We start from the raw sequence: 21,216 nt of genomic DNA on the forward strand, positions 1-21,216 counted from the left end.
TGGGACGTTTTATTCAGATTTATCACTAAAATATTGATTTTTTAAATTTCACTTCTGTGATTGTTGGGTTTTCTTTTACCCAAGATAGATTTTATAAGTCACATTTTTGTTGCTTTGAGCTTTAATGAAGTTAGCTTGTTATGTGGCATTAATAAAATATTGCTAGGACGACCTAGTGCTAGCTGGAGAGATAAAACAGATTTTCACATTTCATATTTCGGTGTCTTTTTATTCTAAAATAAATTAATAAAAACAAAGCCTCTTATATACCAAAGAATAGAAACCATTACCTTTATTCACATTTCTGTTGGATCAACCACCCTGCCAATGAACAGTAATGTTTTAAAAGTTTCTTCAAAAATCATGAAGAGGAATGGTCGGTCCACTTTGATGACAGGAGGCACGGTGAATGCAGTTATTTGTGACCCACTTGCTGCTGCAGCCTCAGTTCCTTCTTCATCCACTTCAATAACTGCCTTTTGGACAACCTGAAGTGCAAGGTAGGAAAAAATACGTGACAGAAGTAAATACTAACATGAGGAGCGTTTTTGCAGGTGAAGGCATTCAGTTGAGGTCGGCTTCTTTAAGGATTGAAATGAGCAGTTCAGTGCAGGGTACCTCTGTTAGGCTGGTAACCCCTGTGCTGTGTGCTGTGTGCTGTGAGCTTCAGCAGCAGAGGAGTCAGCACAGCCACTGTGCCCACATCGCTCAGCTTGGGTGCTTGTTCAGGAGTCACTGCACTTTTCCACGTGTCTGAGCACTGACCTCACTTAGAGGGGGTTTTGCACCAAGCAACCATTACATTTGCATAAAGTGCTCCTCTTTGGCACCTAATTGTGCAATGGAGTTTCTCAGTTGTAGGAAATGTGTTTTCACCAGTCACAAACACTGACTAGCTGGATATGTCATTCACAGTTGATTTTGTGAGAGCTTAGGGAAATGCACCAATCTTTGCTTTTTCCCCTGTATATTTCTAATTTATACATTTCGTAGCACAAACTAAATATGTAGAGCAATTAGGTACAGTCCTGGATTGGTTTGAAGATTTTCCTTTCCCACTGAAATTGCAGCCTGGCAGAATCTGATTTTTCATTTTTTCACCTTTTCCATTTTGTTTTTTCAGCCTGCTTATACCTCTGAGTGCTTCTGCTGTGTTAGTGTCAGTATGAACTGCCTGGTCATCTGTGGATTTTCAGCTCCTAAACTTCTAATTCTAGGAATTACTTATGTGAAAGCAGTTGAAGGACTTCACCAGCATTGAGCTTTCTGCTACATATTCTTAAATAATGTATTTGTCTCTCACAATTCACGAGGACAGAATGCTCCTCTGGCACTGTGTAGCTGATGCACATATTGCTTCTAATATCAGTTAGCAGATCCTGTTAAAGTGTGATTTTTTCATAACACAATAGAGTTAACTGCTGAGAATCAGCATGAAAATTACATGATCAAGAGGAAGGGAGAATAGTGTTGCAGATTGCCATTATATTTCCCAACAGTGAAATAGTTCATACCAATCTTAAAATCACTGCAATTTTATCCATTAAATGTTTATTCTTAGGATGTTACATCTTCCCAGAAAGGTTGTTTTTTAAAACCACTGCAATTTTGGAAACCCGTAGGTCAAACACGAGAGTTTTTGAAACTTGTATAGAAGTGTTTATTATACCACCCTGTTAGCTGGCTAATCACAAAGGCTTCTGTAAGGATTTGGTGTAGGGAGACTTGTAAGAGCAGCACCAGAAGGATTCTTTCCCACAGGGTACAAATACCCAAAGGAAGGGTGCAAAGCAGGGAGAGCCAGGCTTGTGAGTGGTGCCCAGTGACAGGACCAGAGGCAGTGGGCACCAACTGAAACACAGAAGGTTCCCTCAACATCAGGAAATGCTTTTTCATGGGAGGGGGACTGAGCACTGGCACATGTTGCCCAGAGATACTGTGGATTCTTCCTCTTTGGAGATACTAAAAAGCTGTCTGGACATGGACCTCAGCAGCTTGCTCTAGGTGACCCTGCTTGAGCAGAGGAGTGGGACCAGGTGACCTCCAGAAATCCCTTCCAACCTTCATCATTCTGTGATTCTGGGAGGCCTCTCCTGGAGTTACTGTCCTGGATTGTCAGTGCCAGACAACCTTCTACAACCAGTTGCATGCTACAATTTCCTTGCATAAGTTTATAAAGCTATGTTTTTAAATCCTGTGCCAGATTAATTTTATTTGGATCTTGTTTATAAATTCATCTTGTTTCAGAATTTTTTAACTTTTACTGTAATGTATGAATTTTTATTTAGAATTAATTGCTTTTCATCTTGTTCCACACACTCCATTCTTGTGGGCACAAGTTTTCCTGTGTGTTAAGTCTTTCATCTCCTTTCTTTGACCATGCCTTTTAATTTTCTATTATCAGCAAATTGTCTTTTTAATAGACTAGCTGTTTCTTTTCCATAAGACATCTCTGGTCACATAGACCTATTCTTTCTTGATATTGATGTGATGAAAGTCCTTTGTCTTCATTCTCTTCTGCTTTTTATTCTGCCTGTTTTCTATCAATCTTCTGAAATTCATCTGTGCTCTCCCTTAAACAGTGGTACAAAATATTTCTTCCTGCTCCTCTTTTTCCATGGGGCTGTGTTCCTGTCTTCTTGGTTGTTTGATGCCCTTGCCTTTACCTGTTTAAAGGTTCTTTAAAAGTTTCAGCATACAAGGTGGAACATCTGTGTGGGTTGGAGTACAACTATATTGTGCCAATCCTTTGCTGTCAGATTCTGGTTTTTCTCTTCCATGGTATGTGGAAGGAAAAGCAGAAGTGCTTTGACTTCTCTTCCTCACTGTTACCTTTTTGTGATTTTATTATTTAAACTTTCTATGGTTCTTTATTTTTTGAGAAGTATACCTGTCTCTGGACTGTGTATGACTTCTTTTCTTGAATTTCCTTCCTTGTTCTGGCTTTTGCCGTTTGATTGTCATTTACAATGTCTTTCTTGTTCACAGTTTTTGCGAAATTGTGCTCATTCACTGCCAACCATATTCCTCTAGAGGCAGAGCTTTTCTCCTGTGATGGATTAGCTTGGGGAGGTGTTAAGCACCTTTGAGATGTCGCTGCCCCTTACCTCTCCACACTTCATACTTGAAGTGGGATCCATCCTGATTAAGATGTAGTGATTGCATATACCTGGTAGATGAGGTACTTGGCTATTAGTGTCCCTATAAATTTATATGACTGTCTTGGTTGGGCCATTTATATACTATTATTATCCAAACAGCAAATAATTTTAGTGGGCTTACCTGTGAAACTGCTACATATTCATGATCTGTCAGATGACTAAGATCTGCTGAACGTGTAAAGAGCTTTTTAATTCCAAGACCTTGAAGCAGTTTCTTCATTTTGTATTTCTGCTCTAGTTTAAACTTTGGAAATGAAATGTCCACTTTTCTGTTAAAAAAAAGAAATAAATTCAGTGCAAACAGTAGGTCACTTGGCTGCTGATATGCACACTACTCAGGAATTAAGCTTTACACAGGAAAAGAAGGGACAAAACCTGAAGAGTCTCTGCGGGCATTTTCTGTTGGCAGAAAAGAATTTCTAACCTGTTGACTGCCAGTGATGCTAGAAATCATTTCCTTCTCTGTATAAATAGTTCCACCAGCAGTTACAGTGTTACAGATACCAGGGCGACACACTATTGACTGGTGAAAAGAATTGTCACTTCAAGAACTACATTTCGCGGGAATCATTTGGGTTTACATTTTTATATTCAAATTTATCAATTCCTCTGGGTTTCCCCGGGTAATAAATGTTTAATAAATGTCTAGATTTATTATGGATTTTGCTTGGCAGTACTAAATTTAAAGAGAGAGGAGACCTAAGGAAGAATATGGAAAGACTCATGCCCTCACAGAGAAAGACATTTTTAACTGAGAGGAGCCAAAGTCAGAACTTTCAGATACCACTTGGGCTGTGGATAGGCTATTAAAGGAGCTCTACTCTGTAGATACCTCATGCCACAGAGAAGCTACCATGGGAGAAGGCTTAGGAAGACCAGCTAATCTTTTCTGGGCTTTGCTGCTTTGCTGCAGTAGACATCAAAGACATTAGGGCCCCATGGGTGTCAAAGAAATACCTGGTTTTCATGTTTCCAAGCCAGGATTCCACAAGCTCTGTAGTCAAATGGTCTTCAATTGAAATGTAGTCTCCCTCTTTCTCTGGTATAACAACCAGCATGTGGGCATTCCCTTTGTAAGGTATCTTTATCACAGTGCATCTTAAGTTCTCATCAAAAGTTGAATTAATTTTATCTGTCTTGAACATCATGGGTACCCGTACGCTTCTGTATTTGTTTATATGGAAAGTCTCCATTTCTGTGAATTTGGAATTAAATGGATGGACCCACTTGCCTGAGGACAGAAAGAAATGAAATAATTATGTGTGTTTAAATTTTTTCAGAAAAATGTTCTAAAAAGTTTAAAAAACTATAGGATATTTTCTGTATCTAGTTGAAATGGCTGTCACTTGTGTCAGGGATAAGTGGCTGACAATTTCAGTATATTTTATGTTTATTGTATATAAATTTTTTTACAGAAAAATCCCAAAGTAATCCACAAAATAAACTGCTTCATTTGCACAGAAAGAAGGGAAATATTTTTCTAAGGTTGGTTAGTTGCCACTCAAGTTCAGAATTTTTGTTCTCTTTGTTTTATAAATGCGTGGTGAGCATCTGACCTTTCCTAACATGTAACCTTCTCTGAAATTCTCTACCAGCTGTTCAGTATCCTGTATTTAATTTAATTATCCAATATTTTGGATGGAGATTCACTGAACTCTCCATTGAATGGCTTCTGCCCATCACTGGTATTTCTTTCCCTCCTCCTGTAAGGTAATAGGATGGGGTGCTTGGGTTCCTCTGGGGCAGATGATTCTGGATGGAAGTGGAGAAATTATTTTCGTTTCAATGATTTTGTGTACTATGTTTAATCAGTCCATGATTTTATGCCCAGTATCCAGCATTTAAAACTATTGTAATGAAGACTTTTTCATTTTAATGGGTGAATGAAAATAAAACATTGTTTCCTGTCATAAAGAGGGATAATTTGGAGATGGACTGAGATAGTCTGATACAGGGCTTTTTGTTCTCTTTGAGACTCTATTGTATGGCAGGCAGCATAGAAGAATTGTGGTTCACTATAATGAAAAATAATTTCCTATTGAATAAGCTTAATAGAAAAAAGTTAACTTAGACAGAGACATAGAGAAAACAGGACGTCTAAATTCATTTAAACTCCCCCTGAAGTAGCTTAAGTTAGAGTCTTGATTCTCCTAATAAATAATTATTCTGCAAAATAAAAACAGCAATTACCTTTAAAGACAATGTAGTCCACAAGCACCAGTTTATTATGGTTATCCAGCTCTTCAAAAAGCCCTGGGATTTTTCCTTTGGTTGTTTTGTTAATGTTTTGATTGATGAAAAGTTTTGCCTGTGTTAAGTTTTCAAAATCCACTTTCAGGAATTCCATATCAAAGTACTGCTTAGATAAATTCAGGAAAGACTCCTTGAGTCTGAAGTCCTTTTGAATAAAAGAAAGCATGCCTTGCACGAGGAGAAATTCTTTATTCATTGTGATGTTACCTATCAGTTGTTTAAACAAAGCTGGTAAATGTTGGCAATCCACTCTGTCCTTCACAGCATGGAGGTTTAGACCTTTTACAATTTGTCTGTGTGTTTCTCCTTTGGCTGCCATCATATAGACACTCATGAGAGCTGACACAGAGAGAGGAGAGATGATTACATTGTTATCATGTGTCATTGCAATTTTTCTGTAGAGGTTAAATCCAAAATTTGCAGTCTTTTCAGTGAAGTTGTGAAGAGTGAAATCTTCAAGACCTTGGTCTTCAAAACCTTGGTGTTCAAAAGGTTTAGAGATATTTTTGCGATGGTACCACTCTTTGGAAATACTGATATTATTTCTTTCCAAGAAGTTACTTTCTTTTTCCTCCTTTGGAAATTTAAGTTTGATATCAGCCTTGATGAATTCAAAACATATTTCACATAAAAGAAGTATGTAGATTCCTGTTTTCATGTTGACATCCAATGATGAGCTCTTTAGAGTGTTTTTTTTCCCTAGGAAAAAATAAAGGAAACAAAATTACTTTTTAGTTTGTTCTTCCATTCACAATGCAAAAGATGATAGATGTAGTGAAGTGGTCTTTCTGCATCTTCAGGGTATATACTCTAAACCTGGCCAACAAAATGTTCAGAAAGGACCAAGCAGATCTTACAGGACACCTCAGCCAAACGTTAGCATCAGACATTGTGTAAATATGCAAACGAAATGTACTTTGCAAGCATAAAGTGCAAATAAGATTAGCATCCATCTTTCCATTAAAGCAATATATGAATTCTCTCCAGTACAGCAGTGTTGAATTCCACCTTATGGAAAGATTTTGAATGGCCACAATCTTTGGAGATGCATTTTCCCATTGTAAATTAAATAGGATGTTCAAGACCACCAAACCTTACAGATTCCTTTTGTTTAGCAGTGGGCAAAGGATAAGTGAGATTAAAAGATGGATTATATGGCTCGTCATTAAAGTAGTAAGTGGTTCAACAGTCTAGAATCACATGGAAATCTTTTTAAGGATCTGTAACAGCAAATTACGGTCATTGTATACTTTGTGATTTGGCATATGGGAAAGCTGGTTTTATCAGATTTATTCAGAGTTCAGCTGAATTTCACAGTTGGCTGATTCAGGCTGTGGGAGTTAGTCCTGAAAAGGTATGTTGATGTGAGTAGTGAGACATTTGGGTGCCAAGTCACGAGGTGCTTTTGGCAGTCAGGTGGTGTGCTATTTTCTTTTGAGATAATAGGTCACGTTCTGTACTTGCTGCAACACAGATGGGCTGTCATGACTTAATTGGGAGGCAGTGAATTCAGTGAATGCTGTGCCTGCTCTCGAGTGCATGGCAGAGAACACAGCAAAATATGCAGCAAATATGTTGTGAATATTTTTTCTTTATTTTTCTTTCCCATTTATTTTTAATGAGATTCCCAGTGTGTGGATTTTCAGGACTGGAGTAAGGAAGGGGATGACTTGACTTCAGCTCCTGCCTTGCTGGTCAAGAGGTGCATGTGAATTCTGGAGTGCTGGGATACTCACTGTCCCCTGGCAGGCTGAAGCAGTGCACTTCAGAGCTACTGCAGTAACTGCTGAGCATCCCTTTGCTTATGTAGTGACCCACTTCTGTGGGAATTAACACAGGCACAGAGGTCCTGTTCCTGCTGCGGTGCTGCACCTGCCCTGGCAGCAAAGAAGGAGGTTCTTTCCTCTGGGAGTCATCCCTACTTTGAAGAAGCATCCCTGGACACTGCAGAGTCAGCTGTAGCAAAGAGGCAGGGATTGGAAAATTCTGCTTTTGATCATATTCTGCCACAGGGAAAGGATTTTCTGCATCAGCAGTCCCTCCCTCTAAAAGAGCATCAGGCCAAACTGTTCATTCACCAGGCACTGCAGAGTGCAAGCTCTTCCTTTTGCAGGCAGGGTGCAATTCCTGCACAACATCTGGCAGCGTTGCACTTGGCAGCCGTCACTGCTGCTTCTCTCTCTGGGAGGGCTGGGACAGTGCTCGGCTCAAGTGGCCACCAGCTTCCCCCAGGAGATGTGGAGGGACTGACTGGGCAAGGTGCTGAGCTGCCTTCCAGAGGGCTCTGCCTTCCCAACACAGGTTTTGGACAGAAAAGGCAGGACAAAGGCAGAAGCTCTTGTTTAAATGTTTATCCCAAACTATTCAACACCCAAGAAAAGATTCCTGAATCCTCAGGCAAATACATACACAAGTGCTACTGATTTGGGTGTGATGAATATGGGAATAAGAACCTTCCAGTTGCACTAAGTAATAACTGCAAATCTGAGATTGCAAACATTTAAAGTTAACATTACAGCAGCTGTATCATTCACCATTACTAGGTAGAAAGAGAGCATGTCCTCTAGAACTAGGAAAAACCATTCTGGGAACAATGAAGTAGAATTTATGTACATTATAGACTTGCATTTTTAGACCTGAGTGAAGCTTATTGCTAATTTTAGGCAAATCACTTTATTTATAGAGCAGATAGTTCATTAATAAATGTGTGTTAGAGCAAATTATTTCCATTTTAAGAAATATTTATTTCTAGTAATATCAAAGAAAGAAACTTCTTGTGCAAATGCCTTTTTCTTCTGAAGGCATTAGAGCAAGAGAGAAATCTATTAGAAGCTGATTAAGGTCTACAGCCATTTAAAACACATCTAGAGAATAATTGATAATTATATAAAATTGCATTTTATATATATATATAAAATATAACAATCTTTCCTTTACAATCTAAATGCTTCATATAAATCTTATCTTACCTATTTATTAGGTAGCTCTTCTGTTACTTTTCTCAATCAGTTATGTTTAAACATGAGATGAAGATGTCCGTCCTATTTAGAAGTTTTTGAACAAATATTTGCTCTTCCAAAGACTGATAATCTGGTTTTGTCTGTTATAAATTAACTCCTTTATAAACACTGGATATGTGTTTCCTATCAATGGCATAATAAGGGAGGGTTATATTCCAGTAAATACGTTCAGTCTTTCATGAGAAACGAGAACAAAATTCTTTGCATTTAGCCCTTCAGCACCCTATCAGGATGTGACCCCCCCACATCCAATAGCCCATGAGAATTATTTTTCAGGCAGGCTCTGAGCTACTCACTGGTGGAAGATGTATCCAATCCTGCTTAAATTATCCCCTTACATACAGGAATATGTCAATATTCACCAAGGCAGGGGGAGCACGAGGGAGGGAGGGAGAGAGAAGGTACAGAACATTTGCAGGGGTGTTACCAGCTCCCTTGCCCTGCAATTTGGCCATGCTTTGAGAGGAGAGGCCAGGGCTCCACTCCCTCTTTGAAGAGCATGCCAGGTATGCAGGGAAGTATCAGTCTGCCAATATCAGCTGCTTGATAACCACTGAGGGATGATTCTCCCATAAAATACAAAGTGGGCCAAGCTGATATTCCTGCAAAAGTTATGCAGAGCTATGGGAGGAATTAATAAATTTTTTTAATTTTTAGTTGGTCTTGCTTGAACAGATTTGAAGTCTGGCTTTGGGTCCTGAGCCTTATTAGTTGGGCAAGGCACATTCTTTAAGACAGATAGTTCATTCAATAATTTCTGTACCATGGGATGGTCTAAACTTTTCAGTATTTTGATCACTGGCCCAATTCCAGTTAAAACAAATATGGAATTCCCTATCTTTCCCTCATGCTCCTAAATTATTTTCAAAAATACTCCCAAATGAAATACAACACTTAATTTTGATTTGGATTATAAAAGAAAAATAATTTGGCTTTAAAATGTCAGATGAGAGTACTAGTCTCTAATTTTCCCCTGAACTGAAAAAATAAATATTTTATGCAGTCTAAGAAGATGTACTGGACATTTTAGAAAGCCCATAAAGAATTAGGGCATCCAGGACTCAATTTAAAAAATTTGTTTGTTGCTTATGAGTATTGCTTCTATAAGAGTATTTACTTACAAAATGCAAGATTTGATTAGGAAGGGCTTAAGAACTGAATGTAGCCCCTCCATTGTCTAACCAGATTTGTATCCTTAATGCAAGGACACCACACTGGAGGGCAGTTGTGGGGGTTTATGCTCTTAAGAAGTTCAGCAGAGGGGTCACAGGCCCTAGCTTCTTAAATTCTTGTTGGTTTAAATTAATTTAAAATATTCTTATTTTTAGAAGCAATCCCAGTCATAATAGGCCCCCAGTGTAGGCATTGTTTTAAGGAATATGGGAAAATAAGATGGTGTTACAAACTGAAGGCCGTGCTCTAACATCAGGCAGTCTAGTCCCTAAACATGAAAAGCTCCACTGTGGATGCCCCAGTGACTTCAGAACTTCTGTCCTCTGTCCATGTGACTGGGCTTTTCTAGTCTATATGCATTTGTGGTTAATTCAGTTGGATTTGAAATTCAAATGTCTTCTCATTGCATGGAAGAAATTTGCATGTGATATGGTTGAACAAAGCTGCACTACTGTGGTCTGCCTCTGAATCCGTGTGTTTCTGGAGACTGTGGTTGTGGCACAAAAGAAAATACAAGGAAAAGCTGATGGGCACAGAGCTCAGCTTTTGTGCTCAGCAAAATGAGCAGTTATTTGCAATGGCAGTAGTAAACAAACCTTCCAGGACACTGACACGTTTTCACTGCTGGAAGCTGAGTTTAGACACTCAATATTGATGTTTAATATTAAAAGATTAAGATTGTTTATAGATAGTTTGAAAAGAGGGGTTTGAAGAAATCTTAAAGTCTTTGAATCTCTAGGCTAAACCTTTGCTGGACCACAAAGTCCTTATCAATCCTGTTTTACCTAGAGGAAAAAGGAGGCTGATATGAGATGTATTGTCTGTGTACAGAGAGCTGGGAGAATTGTCTTCCTCTCTAGTTACTCACAAAGCCCTTGCTCGTTTTTTATGCCAGGTAACACCTTGCTGAACGTATCCACCATACACTATCAGGAGTAACGTGTTCCTCCCACCAACTCCTATTTATATTGTCAGTTGCCCTTTGGATTCAACAGAGCTTTCTGAGCAGTTAAACTCCACACAACATATGGGTAACACTCTGTCAAACTATATGTGTTCACAGAGTGATTTACTGGGAGAGGATTGCCAGTGTGTGACTCTGGCAGAATTGCACTTTTCCACAGTTTAGGACAAAACCACCTCTGAAACCAGAACTAACAAGGCCAATACAAGTGCACTGCTGCCCAGTCGTGTTTCTGCTGGGAGCTTGTGCCAGTGCCAAGGCTGGGCAGCAGCTGAGCTGAAGACTGTCTGTTGTCTAATAGACAACTGTTTCTGGATGCATATGCAACTCTGGAAAACTTGGCAGTGATGATGTAGTCCAGGTTCTCACCAATCTGTCTGACAAAACTCTGTGACTCTTGAGTACCTGGGGTAGATACTGCAGAGGCAGATTCAGCTGCTTGTTCCACTTAGTCAGAGAGTTTCTGTTATAAGACAGAATTATTCCTTTTGCAGCTCTTATGGGGCAGGCAACACCTCTATTTCAGTGGCTTCTTTTCCTATTACTTAATTTCCTCAGTCAGTTTTAGGAAACCTTTTGTGACCATGAAGAAACCAGTCATCCTAATATTCGGGGTTTGGGGGCTTAGCTTGTCTGTGCTGACTATGATTCGTCCCAGTTATGATCTCCTTGGAAGAGCAATAGTGCTTGCCAAAGTAATGCCTCTGTTCCACATGCCATGACCCATTTTAGCAGTTTGTAACTCGACCACAGCTGAGATTCAAAGTGGGCTATGAGATATGGTGGGCATGATTGCATGACTGAGAGCAGGTTCCAGGATGGAGACCCGTGATTTAGTTAATTGTATCTGTACCACCTTCCCAGTGGGAGATTTTCTAGAACTGAGTTTCTTGCCTTGCTCAAACAAGGCAGTAACTAAACAGATATATTTCACCCAAGGCCCTGAAAATTTCTGTCCCCAGCTGGTAGCTCCCCATTGGGTTCCTCAAGGGCAGACACAGGGTCTGTTTTGAGGGATCTAGGTGAAATCAGTCAGAAATACTGACCATACTGGACACCAATGAGAAAGTAAAAAGTGTCAATTTAGGAAAATATTTAGGCTGAATGTGATCTAACCTCTTCTATGTTTCTTAGACTGAACAAAATACCAGGAATAATGCAGAGGATGATTTGCAGGGATCTGTAGTTCTTCTGAAGTCTCACTGTGAAATTACTCATAACACGTAAACTAGCATGCTCCTACAGTAATCAAACAGCTCTTTATACAGTCTCCTGAACACAGTTTGTCAACGAGCTGATTCATCAAGGTGACTGCTGCTTCTCCCACTCCAAGAATGCACAATGTAATAGAAATCATCAGGATAAAACTGCAGCTCCAGACCTACACGATTTATAAGCTTCACCTCTTTTGTACAACTATGGCACTGGCCATGAGGCAGGATTCCTGTAGTGAAAGCCTCTGTGGAAGGCACCTATTCCTGCATGTCACCTGGGGTGGCATGGGTGTACTACTGTACAAGGTGGACAAAGCAGTAAAGCTGTAGTAGCTCATAAAGAAGGCTGAAATATCTCCATTGTACTTTCAACTTCACAGTCAAGTGCTAACTGTCCTTGAGCACACAAATGAAAGCACAATTGTCTGCGAATAACATTGTGGAATCTTTTATAGGAAATTCAAAAATTATGAAAGACTGTAACACTGTGTTCAGAGAAGTACTATCTATTTTCAGTAAAAGGTAAAGCAATCATCCATCATGTATGATGGAAGTAGCAAAAACCCTGTTTTTTCCAGGGGATGGAGTAAATGACCTTTTAAAGTTCCAAGTCTTTTTCCTGTGATCTTCTGATTTTCAGCAATGAAAATTTTAATTCACAATTATTTATTTATCCTCAATTTTTACCTGGAAGTATTGAAGAGTTCTAGAAGGGGCTGGCTGGTGTTTGCTGAGTCCTCATGGAGCCAGCAGGTGTCATCACAACCTTTAGTTCTCAGATGGGAAGAAGGATAATTTTGTGTGTTTGGACAGCTGCCCTTCTCTGTGATTTACTGAGTTTGTGTCATGAGACAGGACTTGAGCAGGCAGGAGACACAAACTTTAAAAAATGGCACTGGTAGATATTTCTGTTCTCCAGGGAGGGCATCTCAAAGTTTCTCTAGTAGATGTGAAATGTGAGTGCATTTCTATTTTAAATTCCTGGAAAAAAATCAACTCAAAAGGCAGGAATTACAAAGTATGTAAGAGATTGATATGTCTAAGGGGAAAAAAACGTTTTCAGAATGGCAGAAAATTTTGCAATCAATAACTTCTGATGACCTGAACTTGAAATATGATCTATTTTCCCACTATTTCTTAGACAAATACCATATTTACATGCACTGCACATGCATCTCCTTACTGCTGATGATAATCAATCTAAGATCCTGGGACTTGCAGTGTTTGACTGTCTGGCCTGAAGCAATTACCTGATGTAATGAAATTCCTGCACTTTGGCCTCTGTAGCAGACATGCAAAAGGTGCCCTCCGGCGCTTGTGAAATGTGCTGAGGGTTACTAAGTACCAAATGAGTGCAGGTTAGTGCTACCTGCATTGTCCAGAATGGCTGGCAAACAGCTCTGCATTGTGGGGTTGGGTACTTGTGTTTCTTAGGGGTTTCTCCATTGGAACAGAAATACCAGTGCAGTAACCTGCTGCAGAACTGACACTGAGCATGCTCTTCCTGTTGGAGGATGAAAGGATTGGATATTCAAAAGCAACACTTCTTCCTCAAGAAAGTTTGCATCTACCTGGCTGTGGTCTCATGGAGGACTTGAGCAGGAATTAGTTTTCATGCAGGACTTGGTGTCTTTGTTTAGGCTGCTCCAGCACTTTACACTACCTGTTCTTCCGTGAGACATGTCCATGCCTCTCTGGTTCTGCATATGTCTACATGCTGGTCTGCCACCAGGCCCTTCCTGAGGTTTTTTAAGACAGTATCTGTGTTATGATCTATGTATCTATGTTTTGATCTATGTATCTATGTTTTGAAGACAGTATCTACATTATCTATATTTCCATTTGTTTCTTTCTCATGAGGAAAATTACTTAGACACTGTAATAATTAAGTGGACAGCAACCTCTGTCTATGAGCTGTATAGGTACTCAAATGTGGCTTTCTTTATTCATAAGAATATTGCATTTTATATGTGGGCAGTGCCAGATGTGAGGTGTTAATTTTTCACTTCCTTGATTTAGGCGCTAATGTCACTTAGCAACCTTACTCATCTTTGAAATGGAACTTCTTAAGGATGCACATACATTGCTAGTGAGAACATAATTTGTATGGGAAAAAAATCTGGCAAATGGAGCAAATTCATGAACCGCTTTCAGTCCTGATGGAAACCAGGTGCTAAGTTTAAAGCTCTTTTGAGAGGTTTCTTTTAGGCCACTACAGAACTGCTATTCCCAGTTCCTGATATTTTCTGGTTAAAATGCCATTCAGCTCTAAACTTTGAGTCAGTACATTTTCAGCTTGGGTTTTCTGAGATTTAGGTTATATTTTCTTTATCTCATTCTCTCTTGCCTTCTCTCAATTGCACTTTATATATTTTGAAAGTATTCTTTTTTTCCATCCACTGTGACAAAATGATAAAGGTCTGAAACATACCAAATACCTGATCCAGGGCAGACACTTTTTCAGCATGTACTGTGGGAGGAAGTGGTGAGCTCATCTTTGCCAGACATCAGATTATCCACACCAGAGAAGTTATGGAAACCAGGCTTCACTGAATCTGCAGCCCAGGTAACTCTTTGTATGTACCAAAAAATATAATTTGGATAGTTATTTTTGTGGTGGTAAATCAATACTATCAATGTGTCAAATGTAGATGAAATCTTAATATTCACTTCCAGGATAACAAAGAGTAGTGAGATATGTTCATGATTAACAGTTTTTATGTAAGTATCCATTCCTATAGGGTGATAGGACAGCTGGAAGGAGGAAAGAAGAAAAGGATGACAGTCAGGGTTGCAGAAAGCTGAGACTTTATCGAACAGAGCTCAGAAAAAGTAACCTTGTAGGCACTAAAACCTGACCCAGGATTCCATCAATCCATGAAACATAGCTGGCCATTCGAGGTCTGTTCCTTGGCTAGTTAACAGCACGTTCCCACGTGGTTGGCATGGACAAGGCAGTCTCTCAGTGAACTCTCTGGGTCACTCGGTGTAGAAAGTTGTGTTCCTACAGGATGTGGACCATGGGTCAGCTCAAAGCACCTTCACTGTCAGGACCCTGGTGGTGATTCAGCTGTAGGTTAGTCTTGCTTTTCTGTGCTACAGTCATAACTACAATATCAGCACTGTTCTCTATGTCTCTTCTTGGAAAGATTCCCAGCCTCCTACAGTCAGGATTTTGTGCCAAACTGAAGCATTTAAAAGCCTATAATACACTGTATATTATATATTCCTTTAAAGAGAGTGGTATCTCCAGTGTGGGAGCAGTCTTACTTCAGACACTTCCTGGGGCTGTGTCCAGATTAGAATAAATGACTGAACACATCCAAGACATCCTTCTTACCTCCCAGAAGGCCTCATCTAGCATCTTCACTTGTTCCTTCTTAGGCATTTTTGATTGAAAGCACCTATTTTGCTCCCTATATAATGAAACAATTTTTGGATCCCACTGAAGTCGCCCTATAGTAAATGATAGTAACCTTGGTCAGCATGTGATTATAGAATGAATGCAAGATTTCTGCATCGTATAATTTGCTTTTGATGTAGGTATTCATTTTTCGTTTTGGCATTGTAATGAGCATGGAAGCATTTGCATTGACAGGAGGTTTAAATTACTAGCCACCACTCATTCTTCTTCAGTGAGCAGTGGTGTCTTCAAGTTCCAGTCACTGTTCTTCTAAAGGACAGCCAGTCCTGTGGTCAGACTTCTTGTCAGCCAACATTTCTGCTCAGTAGAAGATAAGCGTAGGGTGAATATGATATTTCAGCTACATTTTATTGAGCAAGTGGCTATATTTAACAAGACTTTGCTCTCTCTGAGCAAAAAGCAAACAAGTGCTCTTGTGAACACACAGTGCAATAATAGCAAAGAATTGAGGTCTCTATCAAGAGACTGTAAGAGAACAGGCTTTTTAACATCATGGTTCATACACTTGCCACCCAAACCTGTGTCTTCTGCTTGACTGTAGTTTTCTTACAGCTTAGGCACAACGTAGCCATAGTCGGTGTTGGAAGATCAAAGCTTGGACACAAAGATGCTCCCATTCTAAAGGAAGAGCATAGTCATTGCACTTACTTTGATGCTTGTGGGAGCTCAGAGCCAATGATAATCCACCCTGCCTGTACGCCTAAAGGTTGGTCTGGCAAACATCTTTGCTTTTAACCTGCTGCAGTCATCCTGTCTCAACTCCTTCTCAGACTTGTGTGTGAGTAAGGTGGGTCACATGTGACAATGTGCTCAGATGCTCAGCCTCCTGCTAGTGTGTATCAGATCAAATTGCTCCTCCCAGGTAATGTGTAACACGATGGGCTGCAGCAGATCAGCAGCACAAAACAGACCAAAAATAGAGAACTGTTTTTCTTCATATGAAAAAGAAACAGATAAGCTATAGACAGTTCCAATAGTAAGGGGAGGAAAACTACCAGTGCTCTCTGTGTGAATGTTTTAGTGTTATATCAGTAAATTTTAATTGACATAAGGCTGTTTACCTGATGAAATAATGCAGTGGAACTGTGATGGGAAAGTGTTACTATCCTAAATCTTTGTGTGAACTTTTGTTCTAGTATAAGTGACTTCTTGGGTGAGCTTAAACTCTTAAACTCTTCAGCAGATAATAAAAATGAAAAGATTTCTTATGTCAGAACAAAAGTTTCTGTATAGAAAATTTTCAATCTGGAACTATATTATTTTAAACCAATCCTTTAGATCATAGCAGAACCTTGGTTTTGTGTGCATCTAGTGTAATGGAAGATGGAATAATTCAGCACATCACTGAATATAATTTTGGGAATTGATTTAACTCTTTCTGCCTTTTTGACCAAAATTCAACATGTGAAGCCTTGCAAAACTCACAGCTTCCACTGCTACCCAGCACCACAGGATTAGGTCTGCTGTCCCTCCGTGGCTGTGTGACTCCCATACCTATCTGATTTACAGCAGCTCTTATTCTTGGCAAGCCCAGACCTGCCATGGGGTTTTGGGTTCTCACTGAGAGCTGAGCCCGTGGGAGACTCCCTGCCTTACACCAATAGAGCTGTGCCTGTAGCTGTGCAGCTCATGCTGCTCAGGGGAAGGGGCATAAACAGTCTGCATAAGACAGTGGTATAATGACAATTCCATTACTCCACTGAGCAGGCTGTAGGTTTAACTGCCCTTGCTCAGGCAAGGATCATTTTAGTTATTAATTGTGGACATGCTGCAGTTTATGTTGGTAACAGCATGTCTAGTTCAAGTAGTTGTGATAGATTCAGCTGCTGAGGCCAGTCCACAGCATGACACTGAAAGCCTGCAAGCAAACAAGCTCTAACAGATGAGGTTGCAAGAGCAAAAGTTGAAGCCAGGCTAGGAATTTTGTCCTAAGCACACATGAAATGCAAATGCCTCATCTTTTTTTCAGTTCTGCTGAAAAGAAAAATGAGCTGTGCAATGGAGTCTTTGCCCAGAGTTTTATCTTTTAGTTTAAAATCAAGCAATAGGGAGTCTGGGTGGAAGAACAATGCAAAGTCAGCATGCTCACTGCAAAGCAAACACAAGCGTTATCTTAAATTTTCTCTGAGAGAGCAGAAAACAAAGGTATGAGCTAGCAAAGCATTTTCTCATAGAATCTCCTCTGTGCACTAAGAGTGCCTTAGCCACCATCTCCTTTAGAGTAATTTGCTTTAATTATGCTGACAGTGGTTAACACTTTGATGTTCCCAAACCATACAGTAAAGATCAGTGTGTGTCAGTGCATGTGAATGTATGTGTGTGGGTACATCTGCCAGAAAGAAATAGGACACTGAGCTACAGTGCCAGTGCTTAAACAAACAAATGCAGAGCTGGGAGGACCTGGGCTGTGTCTCTTTGTCCATTAGCCAGGGTTTGCTTAGGAATGGTGGCAAACTGCAGTCACCCTGAGAGCAGATCTTGGGAAGGAATCTGAGAAGACAGCATGCCTTGCTGGAGCACAGCCCACCGAGGGAGCCCTGCTGGCAGGTGAAGCAGCCCCAGCACTGCTCAATGGTGTGGGGAAACAACCAGGAGGGAGCAGAGTCCTAAACCCCACTGTTGCTTTTGTCATCTCAACAGTGAGGCATTTGAGCTGAGGAGAAATATATATTATAAAGAGCTGTCATCACAGTCTCCCAGTAATATAAAAAATATCCAGATTTTGTGCCATCTTGATGTGTGGTTTTGTTCACTTCCCCAACTGCATGAGGTGTGAGACTCATCTCTTGTTGATGCACTTTGGTCACATTCCGGCGGCCATGGGCAGAAGCAGAGTGAGATTGCCTCCTGTGCTAACCAAAGAGGCTGAGCTTTTCTGCAGCCCCCTGGATAAACACACCCCTGAACTTGGCATTTATATTTTACTGAAGTCTGGAATCATTAGGAAGTTTTACTTCTGTGACCAAAAGACGCGAACTCAACAAAGAAACATGGACATAAAATCTGCCTGTTTGGAAAGACTTCTGAGTCAGACAGGTTTTCTTGGCTGATGTCCCTGGGCTCTGTGGGATGGCATCACCCTCATTGGCTAACATGACAGGCTGAGCTCATTTCCACTGCAGAACCACTCCAGTAGTATGTCTTTTCCACATGACTGTATAAGGGACTCAGGATATATTTTGAGAATATTGAAAATTAAATCCCCCAAGAAATAAAATAAAATGAATCTCCCAAGCTTTTGTTAAAGTTTTAAATGTTATATAATTATTAAGTCATGCTTAGACTTTTACCTGTGGCCAAACACGTTAAATTGATTAAACAGTTATTTCCCGTGCTTTGAAGATAACTATTTCAACACAGCAGGTAGTCTGATAATCTCTCAGCTGCACCATTTACCAGGCAAATAGCTTCTCTGTGTAAATTAACATAGCCAACCCAGGGATATAAAATAATGGATAGAACTAGATCAAGCTGGAATATAAGTGCTTCAAATTATCCCCAGAAAGCCTAGGGAGTGATCACAAAGAAAACCAGATTCTCATGCTTGTTTCCTACCTGCACAACCACATGCACATGTGGCCTGCAACAAGGTGTCCTTAAAAATGCTGGCTGTTTTCAGTGCCCCAACACCAACACCACCGGCTGTTTCAGCATCAGTTCTGGTCAGAGGCTGGGAACTCTGACACGTGAATGAGCACACAAGGGGTTTGCCACAGCAGCTTCTGTGCTGCTGTCACAGGACTGACAGTCATTTACAGTGGTGAAGATTTGTTTTAAAATAGTTTTTCCATGTAACCATCAAGAAAACAACCTACTAGAGATTTTAGCTGTGATTTCATGTCTTCTCAGTGAGCTGCTCTCCTTCGTCAGTGAGTAGAGGCATGCTGATGCCTTCCACTAATCTGTAGCTGACTGGCTCAGCTCCTGAAGATAAAACAGAATAAATAATGATGACATTTTATTTCTTGTAGCTATCCAGGGGAAAAAAAGGGTGCTTTTGGTCAAGTTGCCAAACATCTAGTGACTGAATAACAGAGTATCCTATAACAGATAAGAAAAAGAGGCACAGAAAAAGGAGTCCTACTGATGCCTGTTGTACTGCTTTCGTTGGTTTCTGGATTAATAAAGAAAGCAGTGTGAAATTCTGTGTGTGGGACAGATCTCCTCAACAGAGCTCTGTTAGCCCCAGAGCATCACCCAGAGGGTCCTTGGGCTGCAGGTCACAGCTCCTGCCTGGGGGTGTCCCCTTGCCCCTGTGTGACATGGCCCTTTGCCTTCCTCATGGTCTTGCTGCCCAGCCTGGAGAAGAGCTCAATGTCCTGTGGCCCAACACACAGCAGCAGGTTTGGTGGGAAGGTCTTTGGGGAGAATCAGGGCTGCCACACAGGGCTGGCTCCTTGCCTCTGATCCCTCTTCCCCGTGTTGCACCAACTTTTGCCTTTTGTCCAACATTGATCCACAAGGTCAGAAGCACTTGGCAGAGCTCACTGACTGACTACAAAGGGGTGTTTTGAGGGGGATGTTTTCTTTGCAAAACATCAGTTCTTCATCTACCATCAACCTAAGGAAAGGGATGGTCACATCCTTGCCAGGAGGAGTACAAGGGGCAGATGTAACCTCTATGCTCTGGGGTCTGCTTGGGATCACTGTTACACATTTGCTCTCATGTTCTTCCCCTTGATCTTTTTTAGTGTTTCACAGGTCCACAGTGCACTTGGACACAGTACCTGTGCTGTAGCTCGCAGACACTGTGTACTCAATCTCTGTTTTTGTAGTTACTAGTTATGCCCCAAACTGTTTTCACCCAGCTCCCAGGTCTATAAAGCTTTGGTGACCAGTGACTGAGCACTGGTGAGGTGACTTTAGCTCTGAGGTGTCCAATATCATCCTCTGCTTGTACTCTCCAGCCCCCTGCTATCATCCCACCGTGTCTGTATGCCTTCATTTTCCATTGTAGGGCCAGAGACACTTCATTCTATGCAGAAAACTTGTTCTTAATATCTCCTGGTTACATAAATATCTGTATACAATCATACAAAGCTAAGGAAAAATTTAAACAAATTGGGCTATAGGACCCAATTGCTGGATAGTTACTGTTAAAAAGTAGCTAAAACAAAATCCCAGGCAGGCCTGGGCAGGTCCAAGCAGAGCCTGGCAATTGCAGAGAACCAAGACCTGTGCTGTTAGGTTATCAAAAAGAAGGGCACTGCATTACAAGCAACAACAACACTTCTGTATTTGCAAAATTAGAGGTTTTACTGACCTGTCTTTCCTCCTGCTGAGCAAGAGCTATCAGATCACACCTGCCTGAAGAGAAAATATGGAGTCTTTCCCTTGACTCCTCTTTGTAGGGAGGTTGAAGGGTGTGGGATGGGAAGTGGGGGGACTTTTGGTTCCCTTCCTCCAGGTACAGCCTTAGTGATGGTGAGAAAAGAGCAAACCCTAAAGACCTGCTCCAACAAACAGTGTGTGAGCCCAGGAGGCTGCTGCAGTCTTGGGATGGGGTATTTAGAGCCCTTGGAGGTGCTGAGGTGCAGTCAGTGAAACAGGACTGGCCCCTGGCCAAGAGACAAGCACCCAAACCTGGGATCACCATAAGCACAGCTGTGATTCCATCCTTACACTCCATAGCTGTGTCGGCTGTTTCAGTGGCTAATGAACCTGGCCATTAATTGTCCCTGAGATGTGTCTCTGGCTCATTCATATTCCCACCTTGCCCATCACAGCAAATGGCAATAGCCTAGTGACCTGAAGCCCTGCCTTTCTGCCCAGCCTTCCTCCCTGTGCTGAAAGTGCCCTGGAGATGTTTTGTGGAAGGCAGGGAACGCTGTTTATGCCTGCCCTCCGTTTTTTGGGAAGGAGAGAGGAGCAGCGGCATTCCCGTCCTGCAGGAACGAACGGAGCCAGCGAGTGGGACGGACAAAATGTTCGCCCGCGGGAGGGAGAGGGGGAGGCTGTGAGAAAGAGCTGGTCCGGAGAGGAAATGAGAAGAGTGAGCGCAGTCAGG

The 21,216-nt window shown here is 40.9% G+C and overlaps 1 protein-coding gene across 1 annotated transcript; it reads right to left on the reverse strand.

The window, feature by feature from the left end:
- Nucleotides 1-262: 262 nt before the first annotated feature.
- On the reverse strand, nt 263-8,731 carry SERPINA10 (serpin family A member 10). Its single transcript, XM_014884470.2, has 5 exons — nt 8,384-8,731; nt 5,352-6,113; nt 4,119-4,392; nt 3,283-3,430; nt 263-488 (listed from the first exon to the last, which is right to left on the reverse strand). Exons 2-5 carry the CDS (start codon nt 6,070-6,072, stop codon nt 297-299), a joined length of 1,335 nt encoding a protein of 444 aa, XP_014739956.2. The 5' UTR covers nt 6,073-6,113; nt 8,384-8,731; the 3' UTR covers nt 263-296.
- Between the last annotated feature and the right edge of the window lie 12,485 nt (nt 8,732-21,216).

This window comes from Sturnus vulgaris, chromosome 6 (genome assembly GCF_052056855.1).
Source record: "Sturnus vulgaris isolate bStuVul1 chromosome 6, bStuVul1.hap1, whole genome shotgun sequence".
NCBI lineage: Eukaryota > Metazoa > Chordata > Aves > Passeriformes > Sturnidae > Sturnus > Sturnus vulgaris.